The sequence below is a fragment of the Anser brachyrhynchus genome (assembly GCF_964034855.1).
Source record: "Anser brachyrhynchus genome assembly, chromosome: 1".
NCBI classification, from domain to species: domain Eukaryota; kingdom Metazoa; phylum Chordata; class Aves; order Anseriformes; family Anatidae; genus Anser; species Anser brachyrhynchus.
Genome location: NC_137694.1, coordinates 191,600,207 through 191,625,699, shown reverse-complemented (window position 1 = coordinate 191,625,699; position 25,493 = coordinate 191,600,207). Strand labels below are relative to the sequence as shown.

The 25,493-nt window shown below is 38.9% G+C and overlaps 1 protein-coding gene across 2 annotated transcripts in view; it reads right to left on the bottom strand.

Moving 5' to 3' along the window:
* MIPEP (mitochondrial intermediate peptidase) overlaps positions 1-25,493 on the bottom strand; it is a 75,707-nt gene that overhangs the window by 24,889 nt on the left and 25,325 nt on the right. For both annotated transcript variants that reach the window (XM_080577325.1, XM_080577324.1), the window contains exons 11-16: positions 18,457-18,610; positions 17,464-17,541; positions 16,241-16,445; positions 12,899-13,008; positions 5,800-5,874; positions 315-434 (exon numbers count right to left, since the gene is read on the bottom strand). In XM_080577325.1, the coding sequence (XP_080433451.1) occupies positions 315-434; positions 5,800-5,874; positions 12,899-13,008; positions 16,241-16,445; positions 17,464-17,541; positions 18,457-18,610 (742 nt within the window). The remainder of the gene's footprint in view (positions 1-314; positions 435-5,799; positions 5,875-12,898; positions 13,009-16,240; positions 16,446-17,463; positions 17,542-18,456; positions 18,611-25,493) is intronic.

Sequence of the window (25,493 nt, the reverse complement as noted above, 5' to 3'; positions counted from 1 at the left end):
GAATAAACCTGGTTGTCAGTGCCTTCCTTGATGAGGAAAAAGAAAAGGTAATTTAGTTCATCATGGTAAGCTACAGTCATACAAAAGTGTGTATATTAAGTAACTCTTGTTCGTTAGCTCAAAATTACCAACACTCTGGATAAAGTAAATGAAAGAAAGAAAACTTTTTCAACATAACACCACAAGAAGCATGTGAGTATTGGGACCGGGGGCAGGGGGACAAGTGAGGCTATTAATATGCTATTGAAGAAAAGGTTCAACTTTTGGTACCTTTTCTAGTTGCTATGGTATGTTGCTAGCATGCTAATACTCACTGTATTAGGTACATATGGCAATCCGTAAAATTTCTCCTGTGTTTCCTTTAAAATTTCTGTGGTTGACTTTTGTAGAGGATGTTTCCCATGGTAGATTTGGTCCAAGGAAGCATAGAAGACCTAAAGAGATAGAAAATGTTTGTCTTTGGCACATGGCCTTGGCATCTGACAACCAAAATAAATAAATAAATAAATACATAAATAAAAATAGAAAAGAAACAGAGCGGGAGAACAGAGGGGGGGAAGAGTTTAAATCTATCTGGTTTTGTAAATCTTCTATTTTTACTATAGCACAAAAGGATAGAAAAAGGTTTTTGCAGTACACTAGCCATCACTGTCATGGCCTATCATCAATACATGTTTAGGTCACTGAGAGCACTGGCAGTACTAGATCACCTACATTTTTATTTAAAGTTAAGACCTTGTCAGTAAAGCCTTCCAAAAAAATCCCCCTTGAAAAAGAATACCTTAAAATAAATTTAATAAAAAGATTTAGGGTTATTCAAGTAAATACAGCAAAATAAGCAATTCTAAGATGTCTGCATGCAGCCCTAAGAACAAATCACACCTGTGGGGGCAAGCAAACACCCAGGCAGTGAACATAAGCACAGGGAGCTGCTGATGCTGCTGAGTTTTTGCTAGAGCACTCTCATGGTGTGGTACTAAAGCAGATGCTGCCTTTGTTTTACCTCCCACAATCAGAGGAATAAACTGCTCCAGCGTAAGCTCAGCCTGAGCTCACACTGCACTAGTGAAGTACTGTGGCACAGACGTAAGGGCTGCTCATAGGCAATTTCTGTGTACAAGCATGTGAACTCTGGCAGTACACAGATGCATGACTGAATCACTGAGGTGTCTGGAGATCAGGAAAGCAGCACAATAAAAAGACTTTTCAGGTCAATTTAGCAAAGAAGAATATCTGGCACTTGAACAGCAAATACGAAATAAGATGCGAAGAAGACATTGCCAGGGCTCAATTTGTGCCATCACTGGAAAAAAATGGAGCATTTATTTTTTTATATGATGATTTCCTGTTGTGTCGAAGTGCTGGAAAGACAGAAGAGGACACCCACTGCTGTGCAAAACAGTATTTTGAAGAAGTTTGGTGGATCCCGATACTTAAGCCAAAGTGTTCAGGTCAGGTTATCCTGTGGTAGACAGAATTCATATGAAAATTGACAGTAGGGAGCCTCCAAAAACTTTTGTGCAAAGGATGAAGCAAATAATTTGGCCAGAGATTCATGCACAGTCACACTCCCAGAGAAACTGCAATGCCTTTCCCAATGACAGAAACACATTGTTTGTTTAAGAAATTACAACCACAAAATGCAGAAATTTTATGGAGAAAAGGCTACGTGGATGTTTTATATGATCTGAAAAATACAACCCCCTCAACCTTTGAAAAAGATTTATTACGAAATTTGGATACAAAACCACTCCAAACTCTTTCATAATTTATTTCAACTCAACACAGTTTGGGGACAGCTGGACACAACACATGCTTACACCAAAAATGTGAATGTTTTCAAAGGACCATATTCCCTCAGTTTGAATAACCCATCTTGATAAATCCATTGGTAGTGTTTACAAGCAACAAATGTGAAAACTCTTTTTTTTTTTCAAGAAAAACTGAGGGTTATAAAGGAGAGGGATGACAAAACCCCAATATGCAGGAGCTGGTTCTGAATTTTCTGCTTGCTTCCTACATGCCAATGAGGAGAAGAGGTCAGTAAGACCTAAAACTCACACGGGTAAGTCATTAATGACATGTTCTGAGGATAATTTCATGAAAACACTGCACCAAGTGGCAAACAATGACAACTCTTGTTTTAAATCAAACTTCGCAGGGGTTATTTTTCCTTCATTACATTGATAACATGAAAACTAAAAATCTAAAGAAAAATCCATACTAACTCATAAAGACTACAATATTTTTACTTTTATCTTAGAAGAGAATGAGGTTTGGTAATGCTTTTGCTTGTTCTTTTCACTGTCAGAGCTAGTCTCCAAAATCCTGGCTTGCTTTTTTTTTTTTTTTTTTTTTTTAAACAAAGTTTAACAAGAGTGACAGCACTTAGAGCAGCAAGGGTAAGAGAGTATGACCAACAGTAAGCACCATGAGCAGGTCTGAAAATTACCTGAACTAACAGTGCAACAAAACTCATTTTCTTCTGTCAGTCTAGGCCTCTCTGGCTCTGCAGGAGCCATTTCACACTGACTTCCCTCTCCTGTCCAAAAACCCAAACCAAATACCAGGAACCTGAGCATCTGATCACAGAATGTGGCATCCTGCTTCACCCCAGCCTTGACCTCTTTCTTCCAGCTCCCTGCTTCGTTAGGACTGGTTTGCAGTTGCTCTTCTGTGCTCCACACAAGATGGAGTGAACTGTGCTGCAGAAGACCTTCTCTAAAGTAAAATTTGGAGTCGAGTAGCTTGTGGTCAGAGAGCTGGAGCAAAAGCTCAACTCACAGCCAGGAAGTGGGGAAACAACAGCTGAAGGCCAGTGAAATGGTCTGCCTAAAGAACAATGCAGTAATAGAGAGCAAGGGAAATGAGTCATTAAAGCCAGCTATAAGCTCTCCCCCGATCCTGGCACATGTAAAGCGTGGGAAGCAAGCTATGAGCCAGGCCACCTGGAAAGCACAGTAAAAAAAATCCAGCCCCGAAAATAAACTTGGATGAACTTTATATCCAAAAGCATTCCCATCTATGAACCACAGTTGTGTGTTTATGCAGGCCTTTGAAATAGGAAGAGGAGACACATCCCAGGTCCGCACGATTTTAGATGATGCCGCTGAGGAGCATGCTAACACTTAACATTAAGCAGCAGTGAGAAGACGACTTCTCATTTCAGTAAAACCCATTTCCCAAAAGACCTAGAAATATAAAAAGGCCATCAAGTAGTTGTCTATCTGCGTATAGCCTTTCCATTTTGCAGTGACATTGCTATTTATCAGCTTAACTCGGTTCTCCAGTTCCTTCTGACTCCCTGCCCACTCATTAGGATTAACGTGTAAACAGTTCGGCATTTCCCACTGAAGTTACTGCTGGCTTTCTGAAAGACTCCGGGACTAAATCTGTACGGCAAAAGCTTTATGAGAAGATGGATGGATTCTCATATCTTTCCTCTTGACTAACTGATTAAACGAGCTGGACAAAAATAGAAGATAGAGCTATAATGAAAAACAGTGTAATTTCTTATTTTCACATGCCAATAGACTTATTTTCTGACCAGATGACCAAAGAACCTTTAGGCATTTTCCTCACTGCTAAAAAAGAACTGTAAGCATTTTTATTTCTTTTGAAGGCCAAATAATGCACAGCATCTAGTCGTCAGTACAGAACACGCTCTTTGCAAAGCTTGGAGAAAAGGTATAAAGAGTCATCATTCACAGTCTTTTCAGACTGTACTTTTAGGAGTACATGGATACTTGGGCTCCTGCAGATTAAAATATGTTTTTCTTCAATGAATTATTATATTTTTCACAGAATCACAGAATCGTCTAGGCTGGAAGAGACCTCCAAGATCACCTAGTCCAACCTCTGACCTAACACTAACAAGTCCTTCGCTAAACCTTTTGAATTACCATGAGTAACAATACAAACTTATACAAAGGAACACGTGAACTTTAGATCTGCGATGCAATCAAGTTCTCTGGGACATTTTTGCTGAATTAACAAAGTAAGTGGCTTTGCCAGCCAGTGTCTTTCGAAATGAGTGCATACTTCTGCAGGCATTTTAACTGGAATCTCCCAAAACATGGTACTGAAAGTTGGAAATGACTAATATTATTCAGTGTGGCATTGTGGTAGCTTGTCAGGGGTTGAGACCAGCTAAAGTTTAGTTACATGAGAGTAATTTGAGGGCAAACAGCCTGCTTAATCACTGTGTCATTGCCAGCACCAGCCAGTTATGAGGCGCCGCAGGAATCTGAGCCCCACAGAGCTGGGTGTTCTCTCCTCACTTCTAAATCTACGGGGTCTGGAGTCCCCCAGGGACAGAGCCATGAGCTACCCCATGGGAGGTGGGAGAAGCACCCGAGGGTTAACAGCAGCGGGGGGGGGGGGTTGCCCAGCCCAGCCCATGAGACCACCACATTGATCCCTTCCTCAATGTCCTTCTGGAGCTCGCCATCTCCCCTGCTACAGGACAGGAGCACTGTGTCATTCATTATCTACCTGTGACTCAGTGTTCTTGTTCAACAAGCCCATTTAGTCTACACACAGTCAATATGGTCTCAAAACTTAACAGGATTACAGCAAATATGTATTAAAAGTTGAAAGGAAATCCATCAGATCTCTATAGAGCTGGTACGGACACAGAATAAAGAACAGGTGCACCTGAAAGCACCTGACCATCACTGTGGTGGTTACTAGTCTGTACATTGTCAAATTATTCCAGCTGTGTTGGTGGACTTCATAAAGGTCATCACTTAAGCATTCTCAGTATAACTTGATCCAGATCCTTTGATCCAGAATTGTTTTCTTCATCAAAAAACCTCTTACATTAATTATATTATTGACCATATTCTTTGTGGATTCTCATCTCTCTCTCTCTCTAGAAAGAGAACCTTTCAGAGCCAGAAGCATGCATTTCAAAGTCTCATCTGAAGAGAGGGCTCTGTTAGTTTAATGTCACTGAAGTATTGCTTCAGGTTCGTTCAGGCTGCCTGCACAGCCAACAGTGGCCAGCAAGGAGGAGCACAGCATTGAAAGCACATTTCACAAATCCGTTCAGTTTCACCACTGAAAAATACATGTATACACTACAAACAGTGTAAGCCTGGTTTTGATTAGTTTAACTGACATGTATACGTTTACAGGTCCACACTCAAATATTCTGATTAGTTTTAAATCACTATAAATTACTGCACAGAGCAAACTGCAAATATTTAACTAAGTTTTTCTTTTAAATCAACTTCAGTTAACTAGTGCAACTCATGTTTGTAGACAAGGTTACAAACATTCGTGCACTTTTCAAACAGAAAAATTACAAGGGATTGATTTTGAGAATTGCTTCTTTGCACATCTCAAAAATAATGAAAACCCTTTATCAAGGTATGAGCAGTTACCTCACCTAAACACTAGGTCAACTGTAGCAAGAAAAATTAAACGCTTCTGGCTTAAGGGAAAAGAAAAAAAAAAAAAAAAGAAGAAAACAGAATTACAAAAGTCGCACAACAGAAGCTTGCAGTATACCAAATGTAGCCAAACTCTCATTGTAAAAAAAGTTGGCTGGATGCTGTAATGTTATTGATCATGTCTGAGAATTACCATAGCAGGACTAAAAAAAATTAAATACTCATATAAGATAATACCCTAAATTCCTTTACTTCCTTTGAAGAAAAGCAACACTGATGATAATTTATTTATGGGAATGACTGATCAATCACATCTGCCCACAGAAAATAAAGACTTATGAATTTAATTACTGCTCCCAACACTGAGAGAGAGAAGTCAGAGACCAGAATGCAAAGACCATACCTGGAGTTGCATATCAGCTGCAGCACACACCTTTTTGGACTCGCACAGTCTTGACACCATGTTTTTTGGAAGTGGCTTTAAAAAAAAAAAAAGTCAGAACATATTTAGAATTGTTGCAAATTTGTTAGTATTGTGCTTACTATTAAAAAAGACTAAATGCAAAAAGAAAACAGACTCAGAGATACTAAAAACATCTTCAAAGTGCTTTCCATTGAGGAATTAGCAATGAAGAAGGAAATCTCATTTGCTAAAGCATTATGGCAGAAATTATCAGCCACAATTTACATAGCAGTCAAGTCTCAGTGTTTGTTCTATAAAATGATTCTACACTTCTTTACATACTTCTTAAAAATATATTATGAATACAATCTTATGACTATAATTAAAGAACAATAGATGGGGTGGCAAAAGTCCCCTCAGCTCATCTTACTAATTGTCAGAAGTAGGTATTACAACAGATTCTCCTGCTGGCCTTCAAGCACAGCTCATTTAGATTTACACGGATGCCCATAAAACTCCCAGAGTTTTCATAACTTCAACTGGGGCAGCATCTGTCCTTCTACCCTTACCCACATAAACCTGTTTGGTCATCCTGAACAGTCAGTGTCTACCCTTTGAAATTTTTAACTAAGATGAACATATTGCATATCTACGGCAATAAAACTACCCATGCCAATACAGGCTGAAAGTCAGAGACATTTTTCAAGTCATTAAGCAAACTCCTTTTGACTTTCTATCCAGATATCTACAAATACAAAGACTGTTAATGACAGATTTATCCATATCTGGATATGAATGCCTGACCTTACACTTCTTCCACTGCTTCCTGAAGCTTTTCAATGTATGTTCTTCCTAGTAAGCACATTTTTTTTTTCTTTTTTTTTTGCCAGCAGTTTTATTAACCAAACACATTAAATATGGCTAAAATAACTGTGTTCTTGCTGAAATATTAAAAAAGTTATTACAAGTTGTATAATGTAATACAGATGTTTGGTGTTATACTGAACTCTAAAAGCATACCTACACTTCTACAGTGTGTTGAAGTGCTTAAGAAATAATACATCAAAGTTTACAGATCCCGATGGCAGAGCTGTGTGTTCAGATTCTGTGCAAATGATACGACTTCAAGACAAACAATGTTAATGTTCACAGAATAAAAACCTAACTCCAGGGAAGTTACATGTAAGTGAGGAAAATGTTATCAATTAACTCTGTGGAATCTGGAAGTTAAAGGAGATAAGAAAAACTCTCAAGTTGCACAGCTGTTTTATGCAGTAGCTTGCCAAGGCTTGTAACCTCTTCTCCAAGACAAATGTTAGCTGGGTCAAGAATGGGATAGAACAACACCCACTATTTTGCCTGTCATAAATGTGTGCAGCTGTTAAATTTCAACACAGAGAAACGAACCAATGAACATAAAGTCTACCCTACAGTGTATCCTTGTTAGGCCAGTATTTACCCTTCCCAAATATAAAAATTGTCTTTCAAATTACATGATGATTTTGGACTACCAAAGTAAGAGTAAATGAGCAGTTCTCCATAGTAATAAAGATGTTAGTGGCTGACTACCTTGAGGTTCCATACTGGCTTTAGCATTGTTCCAAAAAGTGCTTAATTACGTAGAAAAGTTCTTAAAGCAAGATGCAAAATAGAAAAAATATTAGAAATGGCAAAAAGCATGTTGGCTGGGCAATTTTTCTCCTGGTTCTATGAACGTGTCTTGTTTTATCCCCTTACACAGGCTGAGTGAGGCATATACTTCAGTAACTCTTCATCCTGAAGCTAAAGCATATGTGGGTTTGCAATAACAGCCTCAGCTGTCATGGGAGAAAACAGCGTGTAAGGAAACCTATGCAATTTTGAACATATTTTGTTATTAAACATCGAACCTATCAACAAGTTTTGGCAGCTTTCTGGATGCTTTCACCTCCTAGTGAAGCAGTACAGTGTGGAGTTTAACAAAACTCATTTCTTTGAGAGGCACTTGTATCCTAGACACGGTGAAGCTGGAAAGAACTGTATGGGAATTTATAGATCGTGATTTTTCAGTGTGAAAAAGCTGAACTTCCAAAAGCTTGGCAACAGCAAGTATGTGTATTTCACACAGTTATAATTTAAGAGTGTTAAAGCCAAGAGCAATCCTACCAGTAAGGTCAAACCAACTCTTTCAACATAATGGATTTTCAACATTGTATTTCTGCTATATTAAATAATGGTAAGAGGAAGCTAAGTGTACAGGCTTTCAGCTAGTACACAAAATAAACAGAACACAAAAACACTCAGACTTTGCTAGTTGGCATTTTGGTAAACCACAATCCCACAGATCCTCACTGAATTGGGAAATTCAAGTTTGCAGTTCACTGGGGCACAGAGCAGCAAGGTTCGGCAACGCGGACAAACGCTGCTTGCTCCCTGGGAGAGCCGGGCACACCCAGCCCTGCCCGAGGAACAGCTGAAGCAGGTCTAATTCTCAGTTCAGAGCTGAGAATTTCTTGCACACTCTGCACCAAAAATAATAATAATAATAATAATTCACTGTATTGTACTGCAAATAGCTGACCTCAAGCCAGGGAAGACTGCTGAAAAGGCAGCCTCTGCATTCACCCATTTCTTCCTTATCTTCTGCTTATAAGCATCTACCATGTTCTAGACTAAAGTCCTGAGGGGCTAGACACAGAAATGATCTTTAATGATTTCAGGGTCCTAACTGAAAGGAATGTTCCAAGCTGCCCAGATGTCTCTGCGTTGGAGACAGCTTAGCAGCACCTGTGAGAGACCAACTAGAACACAGGCAATACCAAGAAGCTCCAGGAAACCTTCAATTTTATTTTTTTTTCAGCCATATGAACACCAAACAAAAAACACAGAATCACAGAATCATTAAGGTTGGAAAAGCCCTCCAAGATCATCTGGTCCAGCCATCCCTCTATTACCAGTATCACCCACTAGACCATGTCCCTGAGCACCACGTCCAACCTTTCCTTGAACACCCCCAGGGACGGTGACTCCACCACCTCCCTGGGCAACCCGTCCCAATGCCTGACTGCTCTTTCTGAGAAGAAATGTCTCCTCATTTCCAACCTAAACTTCCCCTGGCACAACTTATTCAAGTCATTCCCTCTAGTCCTATCGCCAGCTATCTGCAAGAAGATAGAACATAGATCTGCTCCGTCCTGCAGATCAAGCTCTACTGCCTCAGCAGATTAAAATTAGCAGGAAATCACAAATAACTCTTGACAATACCTACAAAAAAGGATGTGAGAAAGACAGAAATTTTCTTTTGTTGAAATCAAGTGGTGCTAAAGATATAAATGAAATACATAAATGTTGTATTGTTTAAGTCAATCAGTGCTAATGATCTGGCACAAAGATTACAGCCTGATCATACTTCACAAGTCAAGCAGAATTCAACACCGGAAAAAATGGTAGCAAAAATTAAATTGAAATAAGTCCTCCAAAACTTATTCCTCTCAAATCTACAGCATTTTAAAATTTAACATTTCAAGGAATGCCAGAGTGTCAGGCATACAGACACTCTGAGGTCTTGAATGTACTAATGAAGATGTACTCTTTTAGCCAACAGAAACTATTTCTCCTTATTGTTACAACTGAGTGAAGAAAAAAGGCATCAGTAGTATTATTTCATCCATCTTGAAAGATGAGTTATCCAATAAAATCCGATAAAATCAGACTGTCATCCTCCTTCTGAAAGGAAGGCTTCACAGAACTTTGGCTAAAACTATTTTAACTGAACAACCATTCCATTTTAAAAATTTAAACATTACATGCTTTACTTCGGGTTCCATTTTTCCATCCTTTTATACTAAGTAACCTTAAGACCTTGGCATGAATTTTTCAGCCTGTTTGCCATGGTGGCTAAAGAACAAAATTCCCTGTGTTCTAAATTCTCAAAGCATACTTAACTCCTTACCGCTGTGTAGTAACGGGGACATGTTAAGACTATTTACTATCTGTGGGCTTATTCTTGTAATCATGCTAATACAATACAGCCTTTGTAATTCCATCTCTGTGAAAAATGAAGTCAGTTCAAATTTGAACAGCTGAAATACTGGCCTTTGTTCAAGAGAGCCTCCAAAGACACACAAGCTTAAAATGATTTAGCGCAACAGACCTACCACATATCTGCATTTAACAAACAAAATTGAACAAACACAGTGGTACAGAATGGTACGCATTCACCAGATTGTCTGCTTCACATTGTTACAACCTCCTTCTGGTATGGCTTGACTTCATGAGCTTACCCGAGTAATTTGACTTGAGTAACCAATTAACATAGACCTCTCTATTCACTCTTTTTTTCCTTGAGGATTTTTCACTTTTAGTTATCTGTAACATGAAGGGAAAATTAGATTTGCTACTTTCTTGGAAGAAGTATTTTAGTGCTGGACAGGTTTTTGAACCAAATTCACAAGACCTGCTCCTGCTCTTCCTGCCAGAAGAACTTGCAAGCTTCTGAGGTCCGCAGTATGCAGCAGCAGAACTATCCAAAATGCACAGAAAATAGACAGGCTTTCTATAAACTTCACCATATTTTGGATCAGATCCTCATGATCCACATCTATATGCATAATGCATTAACATCTTTGAAAGCCTACCCAACACATCTTTTTTTCTGCAATGCTACTTAAACCGTTTTCAACAGTTCATCTGTTTTTACAATCAAAACAGCAAGTCTTTCCCCTCCTCCTCCCTTAAGCACATGCACTGATCCTCAGTAAGGACTGCAGCTCAGAACCACTCCTCCTACAATTTGCTTTTATGGTAAAGGCAATCAGAAGCTGAGGCCACGCTAGAAAGTATTTCTGACATACTCATATTCAGTAGGGGTGTTAAAAATGACACCACCTAATTCAATATGTATATGTAAAAACTACAGCACAGATGCAGCGGTTCTGAAAGACGAATGCTGTTTTGAATTACCTGCAATGCTTCCTCGACAAGCTAGGTCAGTAAGAAAACCTCTTTTGTCAACATCCAGCAGAGCTTTGTTGGTGTTGTTTCTTGTACAAAAAAGCTTAGCCTCTTTATTCATAGGAAAATGGAAGTTCTCATATAGAAGAACATTTGGATGAAATGGCTTTGCAAATTTCACATTTTAACTGTTCCGCCCACCTTCCTCACTCCTACTTGAGAAGAGGGTAAAGTGGACTCACTTTTCTTTCAAATAGCTAAAAAACTGGATAAAAATATGCTGATTAACTTTTCCATTTGCACACAAAATATCAGTCAGGGATCAAAAACAGGAAAAGACACAAAAGTATTTCTGTGAAGTTGCAAATTTAAGAGAGCAGGGATTGTCTGTTCAAAGTACTTTGAAAGATAGACACAACAGATAAAAGCAATTGCTGTAACAATCACTGGATTTCAAGAACAGAAAAATGACTTCAATCTGTTTGTATTTAAATGACAGATACAGAAATCTGGTATCAAATTCTTTTAACTAGCTTAGATGACCAACATAAGCAAAAGCAGATTTATATATGTTGGATAACGGTTTAAAAATACATTCTAAATTCAAAAAAAAAAAGCAATTAAATGAAAGCAGTCTAAAGCCCTCAAAAGCCACACAGCACTTTCAGACTCTTGTCCTCGTCTTCCAGCATAATCCATTCTTGTACCCCTTCAAGACTCAATTTCTACATTAAACTTCTGAAAGGGCAAGATTTCACCAGCAATAAATAAGACGTTTTCTGGAAATGCCAAATGGTACACACGGCCTGGTTCTATGATTATAAACTGCAACTAAACATGGTTTAGATTTGTTAAGCCATTTTGAAAATACAAAGCCATAAATAAAGTTTCACAAATCTCTTTCAGATGTTTTAGTCAAGCTCATTCTCTGAACTCATATGCAATCAGATTAACTCCACAATGTTTAAACACTACATGAACTTCATAAAGAACACTAGAAAGCAGTAACTTGGTATGTGGATTCAAACATACAAATGATGAACACTTCTGAACTGAGTACTTTCAACTCTTGGGTTTCAAGGAGACTTTCCTAGTGTTCTGCGGAATTGATTGCTCTGTAAAAAAAAGCAGATTTACAGAGCAAATTTCTCAAATAATATCTATTAAAATAGACATTACATAACCTATTTTTCTAACTAACTGTTACAGTGGAGGCAAACATAATTCCACTTTCATAATACTGACCCACATGGAATGCTTACTATTGGATAAAAAGTTTAAATGAAGTGTAACACTATACAATTTAAAAGGCTCTCTTGGTTTTGCATTGATAGGTAGTGTATTCTTCAACCATCACATTTCAGTATATTTTCACCACTGAAATTTGCCTCAATCAAAAGCACTGGAAAAAGATCTTTGGCTATTGTTTACTGGTTTGCATCTTTGAAATGTCTGTACAAATATAAATCATGTTATGCTGTCATGCATAAATAATTAAGCAACCATCGAAAGCCACCTTGTTTCAGACAGCCATGTTTTCTAAATTTCCTGTAGAAAGTAGACCCTTGCATTAGACTGGCACAGAATAGATTTATGTAAAGAAGAATCAGAGTTTTAATGCAGAGATTCATGACTGCCAAAATCTACATACCTAACATCCTAAAAGCAGTACCCTTTTCATCACTAAACCTTTCAGTCACTACCATACACTGTGTTAAAAATGCTGCAGATCATTTCCATTTATTTCCATGTCTTGGTACCTGAGCTTTATTTTAAAACGCAGTTTGGAGAGTTTGATGTGGAATGCCTACTTCAGTCATAACTTACGTCTAATTAAACTAAAGCAACATACAAACCTTCACCTACTACACTAAGTTTGTGTAGTGTAGAAACTACACAAACTTTGTAGGAAAAAAAAAGGTCGACTAATTTAAATATGTTACTAGAACTTTGGCTATAAGGATCTGGTATTATTTTACAGATTACGTTTGTCTTTTCTGCCATGAGAATAGTATTTTTTTTTGAATAATTAAAATTATAGTATTTGATTAGTTTATAACCTGTTTTTGTTTCTATTTTAACAGTACTAACAACACATGAAAATGTGATTCTTGTCTTGCATGCATTTATTCCTATTTTCCACATTTCAGACATTAATTTTCCCTACCTGTCCAGTTTTATAATGCCTTGCAAACTGGTTAACCACTCGATAGTCATTTGCAAAGTACTCCATCAGAATTGAGGGAACTTCAGCAAAATCAGTAGAACATCTGGTTCCTAAAGGTAGAATAAGTGAACATATTAGCATTTGCCATTTCCATTAACACAAATAGTTAACTCTTCCCAAGAGGTTTTGCAGTTTTCAGTTTGGACTTTTGGTGAACTTTAATGTTCTTTCATTTATTAAGTCAATATTTTATTTCTATAACATTATTGTACATATTGCCAGAAAAGCTTCATTATAATCCTACACATTTTACTATAAATCACAAAGTAAAACAAAATATTTGAACAGCTGGGTGAGGCACCTTATAAAGCGCTGGATCACACCCTTTTTAAACTAAACCAGACTGCAGCCAAACTGGCCCTACATGAAACACCAAATCTATTTAAGTGTCCTAAACCTAAATCAAACTACAATGTAAATAAAACTCTGCCTTAATCCCATTCACAGTTACAATTTTTGCCTTCCATCTGTTTACTGAGCTTACTTACGCTTTATATTAGCCTCACTTTACAATAGAAAGTCAATCATCCAAGGAAAACTCGTACAGATTGAAGACATGTCCTGCAGTGAGGTAATACCTCTGCAGTTAGTATCTTCAAAAAGCACTCTCCCCAAAACCTTATTTACTCTAATCTTTATCATCACCTTACACCAGGAAAGTTATTAAGAAGTGTAACACATCACCAAACCAAAGCTATATTTTTAATTTCTATATTAAATTTAGGGAAGTACAAATCTGTTTTAATAACAAACCCACTGGGTCACCATATCTATCCCTGTCTGCCAGAGGCAATGTCAACATTTAAAACTAGACTTAAATGTAAAGTATTTAACTTCTGCTATTCCTTCTTGAAGACTATTTTTGAAAAATCACTCCTTTGGTCTTTACCAATCTTTCTCTAACTTTTAATTGAATTCACAACCTGTTTATACTCTGTGTTTTCAGATCCAATGTTCTTTAGTATTAGCAGCATTTCCCAGACTATTTTTACTTCCTAAATTGACAGAAACTATATTCTCTCTCAGCCATCATTTTCCAAAGGAAAACAAAGTCTAAAAGAGCATCCATTGACCTGCAGCTCTTCTCTGTATTTGCTTCAGTTTGAGCTCACCTGTACACCAGAGATATGAAACTACGCCCCAGTGCTGCACGAGGTTTCACTGATAGCTTTCTTAAATCATTCTAATACTTAATTCTCTTAGAAACACCTCTGATATAGTTTCAGATCACATTCATCCCTTTCACAGACACAACAGCTACTCATAGTTCTCCATTAACACATACAAATGTTTTTCTGTTCTTCCATCACTGTAGAAATATCCATTTGATAGCAGAAATTCTCCTTGAACTCTTTAAACGCGTGACCTGCATTGTGTAAATCTGAATTAGAACTTACTTTTAGCAGAGTGGTATTCAGCCTTTCAGCTCTTGTTATACAATAACCCTATCATTCCTTTGTGCCATTACATTTCCTTAATACTGTCTTTTATTTGTTTGAAAATCATTAATAAAAAGCCTAAACCAAGGCCAGTCCCAAGACAAATGCCTACAGAATATCCTAACGCCCCTCTAGCCTGTATGCTTTCTCAGTATCTCTTAATAAAACGATAGAATACTTTCAATAGCCATTAAAGAGAATTAGATTATCTGAAGGTCAGCAAGGTTGGGCAGTTATCTGGGATAACTGAGTTCTGCTGTGAAACAACTGCAGGTATTCTCTACTGCATAATAAAATTAAAATGGAATACAAACTAGGATAAAAAAATCTTGCACAAACACACATTAAACAAACAATAAATTAATGTAGTAAAATGACAGATTAGCTTAAAAGGAAGCACATCTTAAATCCTAAACGTACAATATCATGCAAGTTTTAGGCCCACTAGTAGCAGAAAGGGTTCCTGTATATTTGGGAATGTTAATCAGAAAAGGCAGGCAGGGGTAAGAAAGGTATAAAACACTCAGTGTGTCTCCACTGGAATTTAAAATTTTTTTGTTCTCACGATAGCCTGTAATCATCTTGTTTCCACCCTGTGCCACTCTAGTGCCTCCTCTGGGATGAGCCATTTGATTGTCACACATTCCAATCCCTAAAAAATTGTACTCTGGAGAAACAACACAACTGACCTCTGATGCTGCTTTTGCAATGCTAGCTCTGCAGTGAAGTCCCCTAGGAAGCAGGACTGCCTGAGGCAACGCTGAAACCCTACACAGGGGCTCACGGAAAGTCTGAGCCTCGAAATGAGCCATTTCCTGCCCCTTCAAGACTTTTTGACATGGTTACGCATACGATTCACCACAAGGACCCTACCAAAGCAGCTACTTGGGGCATGTATGTACCCCTGGAGATCAGCAAGAGTGAGGCCATGTGTGTGGAAGGGGTGGGGAGAGCAACTAACTGCCTCAAGGCTTCCTATTCAGAGCTTACAATGAAAGAGCATATATACAGTGTTTATTTGTCTTCACAATGTCCAGTAATAACATACTTACAAACAGCTCGGCCTGTTTTAGTTTTAACTGGAAGATTTAAGAAAGGTTACTTTGTCTTTAGGTGCAAAGTATCTGATAACACAGGACTCTAACACAGACTCCCCTTAGTTCCACTTACGTAATATAAAAACGGTAAAACATAAAATAATGCTTCAGACAAGGTAACTACCATTTCATTTTATTTTTAATATGTAAATGAATAAATAAATGTCTACTGCAAGTATTTGATTTCCAGCACACTACTACAGAAGAAGATATACCAGGCTCTCTGCAGATAAGAAAAGTAGCATGCCCAGCAGCTTTAGCAAGTACAGGTCTTTAATCCATTTGCAACAACTGCAGGAGAAGGGGCAGTACCCTGACAGCTGCCAGCCAAATCATTTCCAACCCAGAATTCATTGTGCTTTTACACTAGGTACAAGTTTAGTTCAATTTATTTTCAATCTTCTGATTATTCCATTCTTATAAACTCTACATAAAGCAAACTTGCAGGACTGTGTCACATCACTACAAAAAAAGATTAGCCATACAGACAGAAGAAATACAAATACCTAAATCTTACTAGGAAAGGAAGAATATTCAAGTATTGTTTGTTTTGTTTAGATAATCTTTGGGGATCTGATAATGCACTTTCAAGTAATCAAAGATATCAAAGTACCAACATGACTCAGGAATTTCTGGTTCATCCTTTTGCTGTTTTTTTTTTGTTTGCTTGTTTGCTTAATTTACTCTCTTCCTCTACAAATTAAACATTTAACTACAACAAAAGATCACTGTTCTAAATTTCTTACCAGTGACATGTTGGTACCGAGTTCGTCCCAGCATAGAATGCATAGCATGTCCCATTTCATGGAAGAGATTCTCCGTCATGCCAGGACTTAGCAGTGTTGGTGCATTCCTTGTTGAAGGGGGAAGGCTAAGCATGAGAACAACTACGGGCAGCTGGTACTCTCCATTTTCCCTTAGCCTGCCTCCACGAACTGTGAAGTGACAGTCCTTTTGAAGGTAAAAGGAAACATATGGACAGCAAATGTCATTATGTCAATGATACTAAAATACTGATTGAAGTATTAAACTAGAATTAAACTATTAAATCAAACCTAAACATTTACTTAATTACTTAAGTTGAATTCAATGATCGTTAAAGAGGTCTTCAAACTTTCATTATGTTTCTCCACCATCAATATTTATTTCATATTCATAAGGAAGCAACATTATTCCATACAGAAAAGACTGAGCTTCTTTTAGAAAACAAAATTTAATATTTTTTAGAATTATCAAACCCTCTCAATTTTCCTAAAAAAATATCATTAACTCGAAGAACATTATATATATAAATTATGGATTTGGCATATCAGTGAATTTTGCTCCTCATTCTTCAGCAGGAGCTTCTTTATAAAACATGCTACACACCATTGAGTGTATCATGAAATACGAGCAAAACAGAGTACACTTAGTAAAATACATTAAACTAATCAGATTTAAAGTTTGTCCACTTACCACCTCACTCAAGGTGGTAATTTGCTGATGCTTCTACAGAAGTGTTTTTTGTATTGCATTGTGTATTTGATACACTGACACAAGACACAGTCAGCAAGCTTCAACAGTTGGAACCATGTAGAGTCTTAAGTAGGATTTTGAATAAGAATTAGCAGTCATTATGAGCTTTCACCTTTAGAAGCTATTAAAATTTAAAGTTGTTTTTTATTACTAAATATTCAGCCAGAAAACAGACATTTGAAAATCTACCATTTCTCTAAGCAGAGTTCTTAGAGATTCATAGTGCCTGTCATTCTGTAGTACCAAGAGTCTGAGTTCAGCCTATCAGATGTTTTTCAAATGAAAAGTTACAAAAATATTTTACCTAAAACCACATTTCAAGTTATAGACTTTCCATATTTAAATTTATTTATTTCAAGTCCAGATATCTCTTATTAAATTCACGTTGAACACAACGGCCCTAATGCTATGGTCATTGCTCAAACCCAAGCTGAAATCGGATCATAAATGTTACCTGATGTGGTTTATCAGGTCGTTGAAAGAAGTCACAGTAGATGTATCCCAGCAAACCTTCAGTTTCATGAACAACAGCCTGAAGGAAAAAGATTATTTCCACAGTGAAAGCCCTGATTTGTAAATTGAAGACACAGTATTCTAATCCAAAGGTTTGTAATTTATAAATGAAAATAAACCAGGAATAATCCATGTCAAAGTTGTTGGCAATGTTAGTTGGAAAAATATATACATAAGATTTAAAGCTTGTCCTTCCAACTGCAGACATTTCTGCATCTCACTCAAAACTATGTAGTCAGAATTAGTACTGACAGTAACACTGTCTGTAGCGCCTATATGACTTCTGAGAAGTTAACAGTGACAGAATTTGATTTATCATGGACATAAAAATAGGAGAGAGTAATTATAAATTGACACATAGGATATAAAGAACTGCAGTTCTCTGAGGCTAGTGGTGGAAGACGAGTGAAGATCTGGTTGTCTACAGATGGAGGGAGGATGCCAAAAGAACCTGGGAATAAAGTATTTCCCAAGTTTTTATTTCTACCCTCCACTAAAAAGAGGGCAGAAAAATAAAGAGGTAAACATGAATCTAAAAGTAAAAGTGACATAGGAATAAACATTAGAAACAGACAAATAACTGCTAGCATACACACCTACAGCATTCTAGTTACAAAGAGTCCTAACTGAAAAACTAGAAGGTCACATTCAGAGACCACGTGAAAGGTACAACAGTAATCTCTGAACAGAGAAACTGATTCTGATTCAGGCACCCTTCACACAGAGACAAATTTTAAAGGCCATTAAACACCAACTATATAAAAGGTACTTAGAGCATGAAGCCCTTGAGTTGTAGTTTCACCTAAAATTAGACAGAGATTGTATGCTTCTGATAGGTACCCAATTAATTCAAGAACTGATTCATGGGTCTTAAAGGAACATACAATTTTGTCTGACTTCCCTTTGTCATTCCAGATGGAACAAGAACACTTACCAACTTTCGAACGTCTTCGGACCAAACTTCTCCTCTCTTTGTTTGTTCAGCGTAAAGGGAGATTCCTAGGAGCTGACTGAACAAAGAGTTCAAACCTTCCATGCAGGCCCCAAGAGAGAAAAATGGGCAGTACAAGCCAGGATCAATGTTGTACCTAAGAGCATAACAGAATCCCACACAAGTCAGTTCCAGTCATTTAACTGAGGTACGTGAACTGCAGTCTTCACCTCCACGTCACAGGATGTGACAAAATAGACTAGGTAAACCTCGCGAGGGTCTTATTGAGCATGCCTGGCTTTATTTTTCAACCACTGAAACTAAGTCACAGACTAGCTATGGCACAGTGCTTCACAATTACCCTTTTTTTACATTTATATTCAGTTTGGGATACCAAATTCAGCAGATGCTGACTATGATGTTCAGAGATGTGGAGAACACACAGCTCAAACTGACCATGGCAACATCATGGGTGGCCAGGCTGCATCTTCTGAGGGCCAGTGGCCTCCCCTGGATCAAGTGCCATTCTCATGCCAAGGCTGTGCCGTATGACTGACCAGAAAATGGAGCTGGCCTTGGCTGCGGAGAAGGCCAAGCCCTCCGCTAGGCCAGAAAAGCAACCAGAAAGCGCTGCTGACTCTGCAGCCTTGTCTTTCTCTGGAGCAATAGGAACATCAGGGAGACTCAGTCACCTCCAACGTATGGATCACACCTCAAGCTCCGGGGACTTTCTGAACCATGTGGAAACTATCTTACAACTTCTAGCTAGGTGAAGATTTTTCTATGTGACTTGGAGTTCAAACTTGGCCAAGCTTCCCTTGGCTAACATCAAGCAACTAGGTATTTTCAAGACACTGTAGCACAGAAAACACATGCTGGGAGAAGATACCATGTGTTTGCATACATACACATAAATGAAAAAAAAAAAGTGAAAAGCAGCTACGGAAGTATCTTAGAGGTGTATGCAGCCCATGCTTGGGCACAAACATGTTGAGACTCTGACCCTATAAAGTAAGCAACCTGCAAATACATCAGGCACAGGAATACTTTGCAAACTTAGACCTACACAAACTGTTCAAAGCTCTTTGGAAACTGTAGCAAAATCAGAACAAGAATCTGCTTGTAGGTATGCATACACCCTAAAAAATGCTCTTCCTTTCTGGATTTATATACAAAGTCCAAGTGTTACTATGTTTTTTGGGGGTCTCTGAGTAAAAATTGTTCTCTTAGCTCTGGAGAATCACAGTGCCTCCTTATCTCCTTTCTTTCATGCTCTAATGCTTTTGCTTGGTGATGACATGGTAACCAGCCATTGAAACTTAAACATGCATCACCCAGGCTACAATAGCTGAACACCAAACATTAAAACCACACTATTTTAAGGCCTATGATCAAAAGGCTTCGTCAGAGAAAAGCTGTGAAAGAGTCAACCAGTCCCTACCCGCTCACTTACCCTTCCTCCCCTGCCCACAAAAGAAAAGGGCTAAGAACGAAGCCCATCCATTTGGGATGCTGCCTTTGCCAACGTGCTGCTTGCAACGGCAGCTCCTGCTCAGGATGCAGCTGCACCGCGCCGCCGTGCACAGCAGGGTGGGATTAGCTCCCTAAGCCCCTGCTCTCGCTCTTGAACCTATCATTGTATTTTCTTTTATCTCCTACCATCCTTTATATTACCTTTATCACATGTTCTAGCAGCATTTTGCAGCTACTATGGCAACACCTGTCGAAAATACAGGTATGTTAAAGTTTCAAGATTTTGCATATTTTCACACTACAAGTGCAGGAAGCTAAAGCCTGTGTATTTCATTCTATTTTTAATAATATCAGGACATATAAAATAAAGCAGACTTTGACTCTACCATAGTGATGTAACTTCTTCAAGATGTATAGCAACACTTAAATACACACTTTTTCCTCGTTACTCAAGAAAGAGTCATTACACCAAAAGAACAAAAATAAGCATAATATCAATCACTTTAGATTAAGTTAGATAAAAAGACTAGAAGCACACCTCTAAAAGAAAGCAGAATAGATGAGTTCATTTTCCTGTAATAAGCCACAGAAATGTAAAGTACAAAAGACGCTGCTTTACATACGCAGAAGCACAGAATTACAGTGTGTGTGTTGAATATCCTGGGATTTTTAATTTAGGGATTCCTGAGAACTGCAGCTCCTTCAACAGAAGTACTTTTTGAAAAGCTATACTGGAGAAATCTCAAATGTCTCCAGAACTTTTAAAGCATCTCCCAGTGATCACCTTCTGTTCAGAATCTTACTGTGAAAATTTAAAACCACCACTGAGTGCTTCAGCCCTCATCTCAATCTGCTCTGAAGCTTTCCCTGCATACAGACGAAAAGATCTGTTAAAATGATCGTTTTTTTTTTAAAAAAAAAAAAGAAAAAATAACACCTTTCAGCAGTGAGTCATGACAATCTGCATAATAGTTTAGGACTGTTCCTGTCACATTACTTTAAAATCTTTATACCATCATCGTACTATGAATACTAAGCTGAGTTTCTTGTTTATAATTCAAATTGCTTCTGTAACTAGAGACTGAGCATAAACAAAAAGTTCTCTATAAAAGTACTGTCTTGATAAAAATTCACTGTAATGTGAAGCAGGATTTCTCACATACATGCCTCCAAGGTGACATTATCCTCACTTCACAACTTTTATTTCAAAATAAATTAAGGATGAAACAGTAGGCAATGATACTCCTTTTGTGTAACTTTAAAAATTACACACACACACAAAGACAAAGCTGTACACCACCTTTAGCCCTAATTTCAGCCTTGAGTTGAGTAGTTACTAGAACTAGATCTCGACAGAGCTAATTGTGATGAGCAGGATTTATTCGTTCTGGCTCTGTGCCTGTCCTGCTCATTCTGCACTGCAGAGCCATTCAAATTTCACCGTACTTTGTTTTAGGTTCCAGAAAGGTTTATTAATCCAGGTGTAGCACAAGGCGCAGTGATCACAATGTAGCACTATTTCAGAACCAGGGGAGCAATACAGATGTGCTGAAGTGGTTTCACACGGAGGTTGCCGGAGGGCTTTTTTGCAGAGCTCATTTCCATCAGCCCTACCAGAGCTATGCTGACTCTGCAAAACCCATCTAGTAACTTCACATCCTCCTCCCCTAGGCATCCAATATCATCCAGGGTTTCCCTGTCATTTCCTTCCTGTCAACTTGGAGAAGAAAGCTGACTGCATTAAAAACTTGAAGAAAGAAACCATATGATGAAATTCTAAAAACATGCAACTCAAGAAATCAATATTTAACTCCACCAGCATCTCACAGACATAGCAAACAAACAGATTTTCACAGTTCAGGAAATTTAAACATATAATCTCTACCACTGATTTCAGCTGCAGGAAAATAGGGTGTGACAATGTTCAGAAAATCAAGAACAGCACCTGTGAAAAAAGACTACAAAATTAATCCACATTTACAAAGAATTTTCTGAAGAGCAGAAATCTTTTCTGATAGAGTGGCTAATTCTACAAACCAATTCCAGGCACATGAAGGACGAGAAAACCATCAGGAATAGTCAGCATCGATTCACCAAGGGGAAGTTGTGTTTGACAAAACCAACGAGCTTCTGCAATGAAATGGCTGGCATGTGAGACGAGAGGCGAGCAGTGGGTATTGTCTACCTAGAATTCAGCAAGACTTTTCACACCATCTCCCATGAAATCCTCATAGAGATGCTGGTGATGTATGGGCTGGATGGGCAGACAGTGAGGGGTGGATAGAAAACTGGCTGAATGGCCAAGCCCAGAAGGTGCGAAGTCTTGCTGGAAGGAAGTAACTAGTGGAGTACCCCAGGAGTCAGTACGGGGTCCAATCCTGTTGAACATCATTATTAATGACCTGGATGAAAGGGGAGGGTGTACATTCTTATCAATGTCTAAAAATATCTAAAATGCAGGTACAAAGAGGACAGAGACAGGCTCTTTCTCGTGGCATCCAGTGACAGGACGAGGCAACAGGCACAAAAGAAACCACAGGAGGCTCTGACTGAACATCAGGAAGCAATGAAAACTCAGTCACTTCTTTCCTGTGCAAGTGACTGAGCACTGGCACAGGTTGCCCAGAGAGGCTGTGAAGTCTCTCTTCTTGGAGATTTTCAAAAGTTGCCTGGACATGGTCTTGGGCAGCCTGCTCTGGGTGGTCCTGCTTGAGCAGGGGTTGGACCAGGTGACCTCCAATGGTCCCTTCCAACCTCCATCATCCTGTGATTAAGTGAAGAGGTCATATGGAGCCTAGGACCAAGCACCACACAACTGCAGAATGAGATAGATTTCCTAATCAGAGGAATACAACAGGTTTCATACTAACTGCAATGGATTACCATGCTCAAATGAAATGCTGGATTAACATGTCGTGGCTGGGGGACAAAGAGGAAGAACTCTGAAACTAATTTTTTTTGTTGTTTGTTTGTTTTTCTGTCAAAGGAACTCTTGCTGATACATAAAAGCAGATACATACTAGCAGGAGAAAGCAGTGATGTTTCTTCATGGAAAGAGCTGACACATACTATGAGAAGACGACAAGTGTCTGTCTACTTATTCCTCATTCTCATCACTCCTTGAACACGCCAACTGTCCCCATGAACTTTCCTCATGATGAAGAGGAAGGGAAGGAGGCTTTCTGACTGGTATTTTGTAATACACTGTCACTATCTAAAGTGGGGAGAGAAATCAGCCTGTAACAATTTTGTCTTTTGGAAAAAGCATAATACTTATCCACCCACACATAAAACTAGCAGTAACAGACTACATCGGCTTGAGGCAGACTTCCCAGTAGAAATAGTCCCCTACACTGGCTAATGTTTGAAGATGTCACAATCTAACATTTTGAGGACAATGAGGCTCTGATTAAACTACCACTTTAATAAAAAATACACAAAGTTAATATCAGTCACTTCTGATAGAACACTGTCAGAATCAAACCTATCCCACATGGAATGAAAGATATATGTTGTCCTTCTTGCCAGCGGAAAATTGCAAAAAAAAATTTTTTTGAAAAAACATTTTTAATGTGGAATGCCAAAAAAAATTGTTTCTGGTTCTGTTCCCATTTATTTCTCCATTTCTGCCTACCCTGCTACACCAGTGCACAAACAAAGATCAAAGATGAAGACTGAAAAATCCTCACATAGCACTAGTGTCCTATGACACAAGTCTGACACTTAAATTAATTTGGGACAATCCTGACAGCAGTCACTGGCAACTATCATGCCTCAAGTTATCTTACAGTCATAGTTTGGTTCTGTTTGGGTTCTTTTTTTTTTTTTTGCTTGTCACTGCAATGTCACAGGAGTTCACAGAATCATAGAATATCCTGAGCTGGAAGGGACCCACAAGGATTGTCAAGTCCAACTCCTGGCTCCACACAGGACCACCCAAAATCCAACCACGTGTCTGAGAGCACTGTCCAAATGCTTCTTGAACTCTGGCAGGCTCAGTGCTGTGACCACTGCCCTGGGGAGCCTGTCCCAGTGCCCGACCACCCTCTGGGTGCAGAACCTTTCCCTAACCCCCAGCCTGACCCTCCCCTGTCCCAGCTCCATGCCGTCCCCTCGGGTCCTGTCGCTGTCCCCAGAGAGCAGAGCTCAGCGCCTGCCCCTCCGCTCCCCTCGTGAGGGAGCTGCAGGCCGCCATGAGGCCTCCCCTCAGCCTGCTCTGCTCCGGGCTGAGCAAACAGAGGGACCTCAGCTACTGCTCATACATCTTCCCCTCTGGACCCTCCACCATCTTTGTAGCCCTCCTTTGGATGCCCTCTAATAGTTTTATGTCCTTCTTGAACATGTCCGGAGGAGGGCAGCCAATCTGGTAGAAGGGCTGGCAGGCGTGTCCTGTGAGGAGAGGCTGAGGACACTTGGGGTTGTGTAGTTTGGAGGAAAGGAGGCTGAGAGGTGACCTCCCTGCTCTCTGCAGCTCCCCGAGCAGGGGAAGCACAGACGGAGGTGCCGGTCTCTGCTCCCTGGTCACCGATGGCCGGGCTCATGGGAACATTAGGAACATTTCTTGGACATTAGGACATTAGGAAACATTTCTTTAGCATGAGGGTGGTCAGACACAGGGACAGGCTTCCTAGAGAGGTGGTTGATGGCCCGTGCCTCTCAGTGTTCAAGAGACATTTGCGCAATGCCCTCAACAATACAGTAACTTTTGGTTAGCCCTGAAGCGGTCAGGCAGTTGGACTTGATGATCCTTGTAGGTTTCTTCCAACTGAGCTATTCTATTCTAATCTAATTAATAACACAATTTAAAATTAGTATGAGGTGCTGAAAAAAAAAAACAGCTACTCTTCCAGGAAGCGGATAGGACACTTTCGAAATCTTACCCTAACACCAGTTTATACCCACCAACAAATAATCATTCTTGACATGAAAATACAGATTTAATTCACAACTTCTGAATTCAGTCCTACCTTATATGCGAACTCTCTTGTCAAATCAAGTAAGACCAACTATCACTGAAGAAAGTCTAACCCCAAACTTGCATTAATTCCAGGAAAACTTTCTCTTTGGGCTTATTTCAAGAACAGAAATTAGCCAAAACCTCAGCTATCTGAAGCTGATGTCCTATAACTAAAAAATCATGTTCCTGGAATTAACAGATGATCTTGCCTTTCAGTGGCAAAAGCAAGCATATGACTGACTCTTTTCTGAGCCCCCACCTCCAAGATTTAATGCTTCTCGCTGCAGAATGGAAGGGGTAGCACTAGATAATATTAGAGGACGCTGAAGAAAAGGGAAGAAATTCATTTAAAAGCCTTGAATCCTTCCCTGAAAAAGAATATTCAATAAGCAGAACAGGAAACCCTGCAATCTCTCCTAGAGCTGTAAAACTGAAGTCTGGCTGGCCAGTGTGGGTGGAAAAGTACTTGTAAGAGTTTGCAGACAAACTACATGCTCCCTTATTGAAGATTCTTGCTTGATTCCAGGCACTCCAACAGTAGCAACCATTAGCAACTTCATCATTTCCAGATGACAGGAAAAAAAGCATCTGTTTGCTAGCAAATGATTCC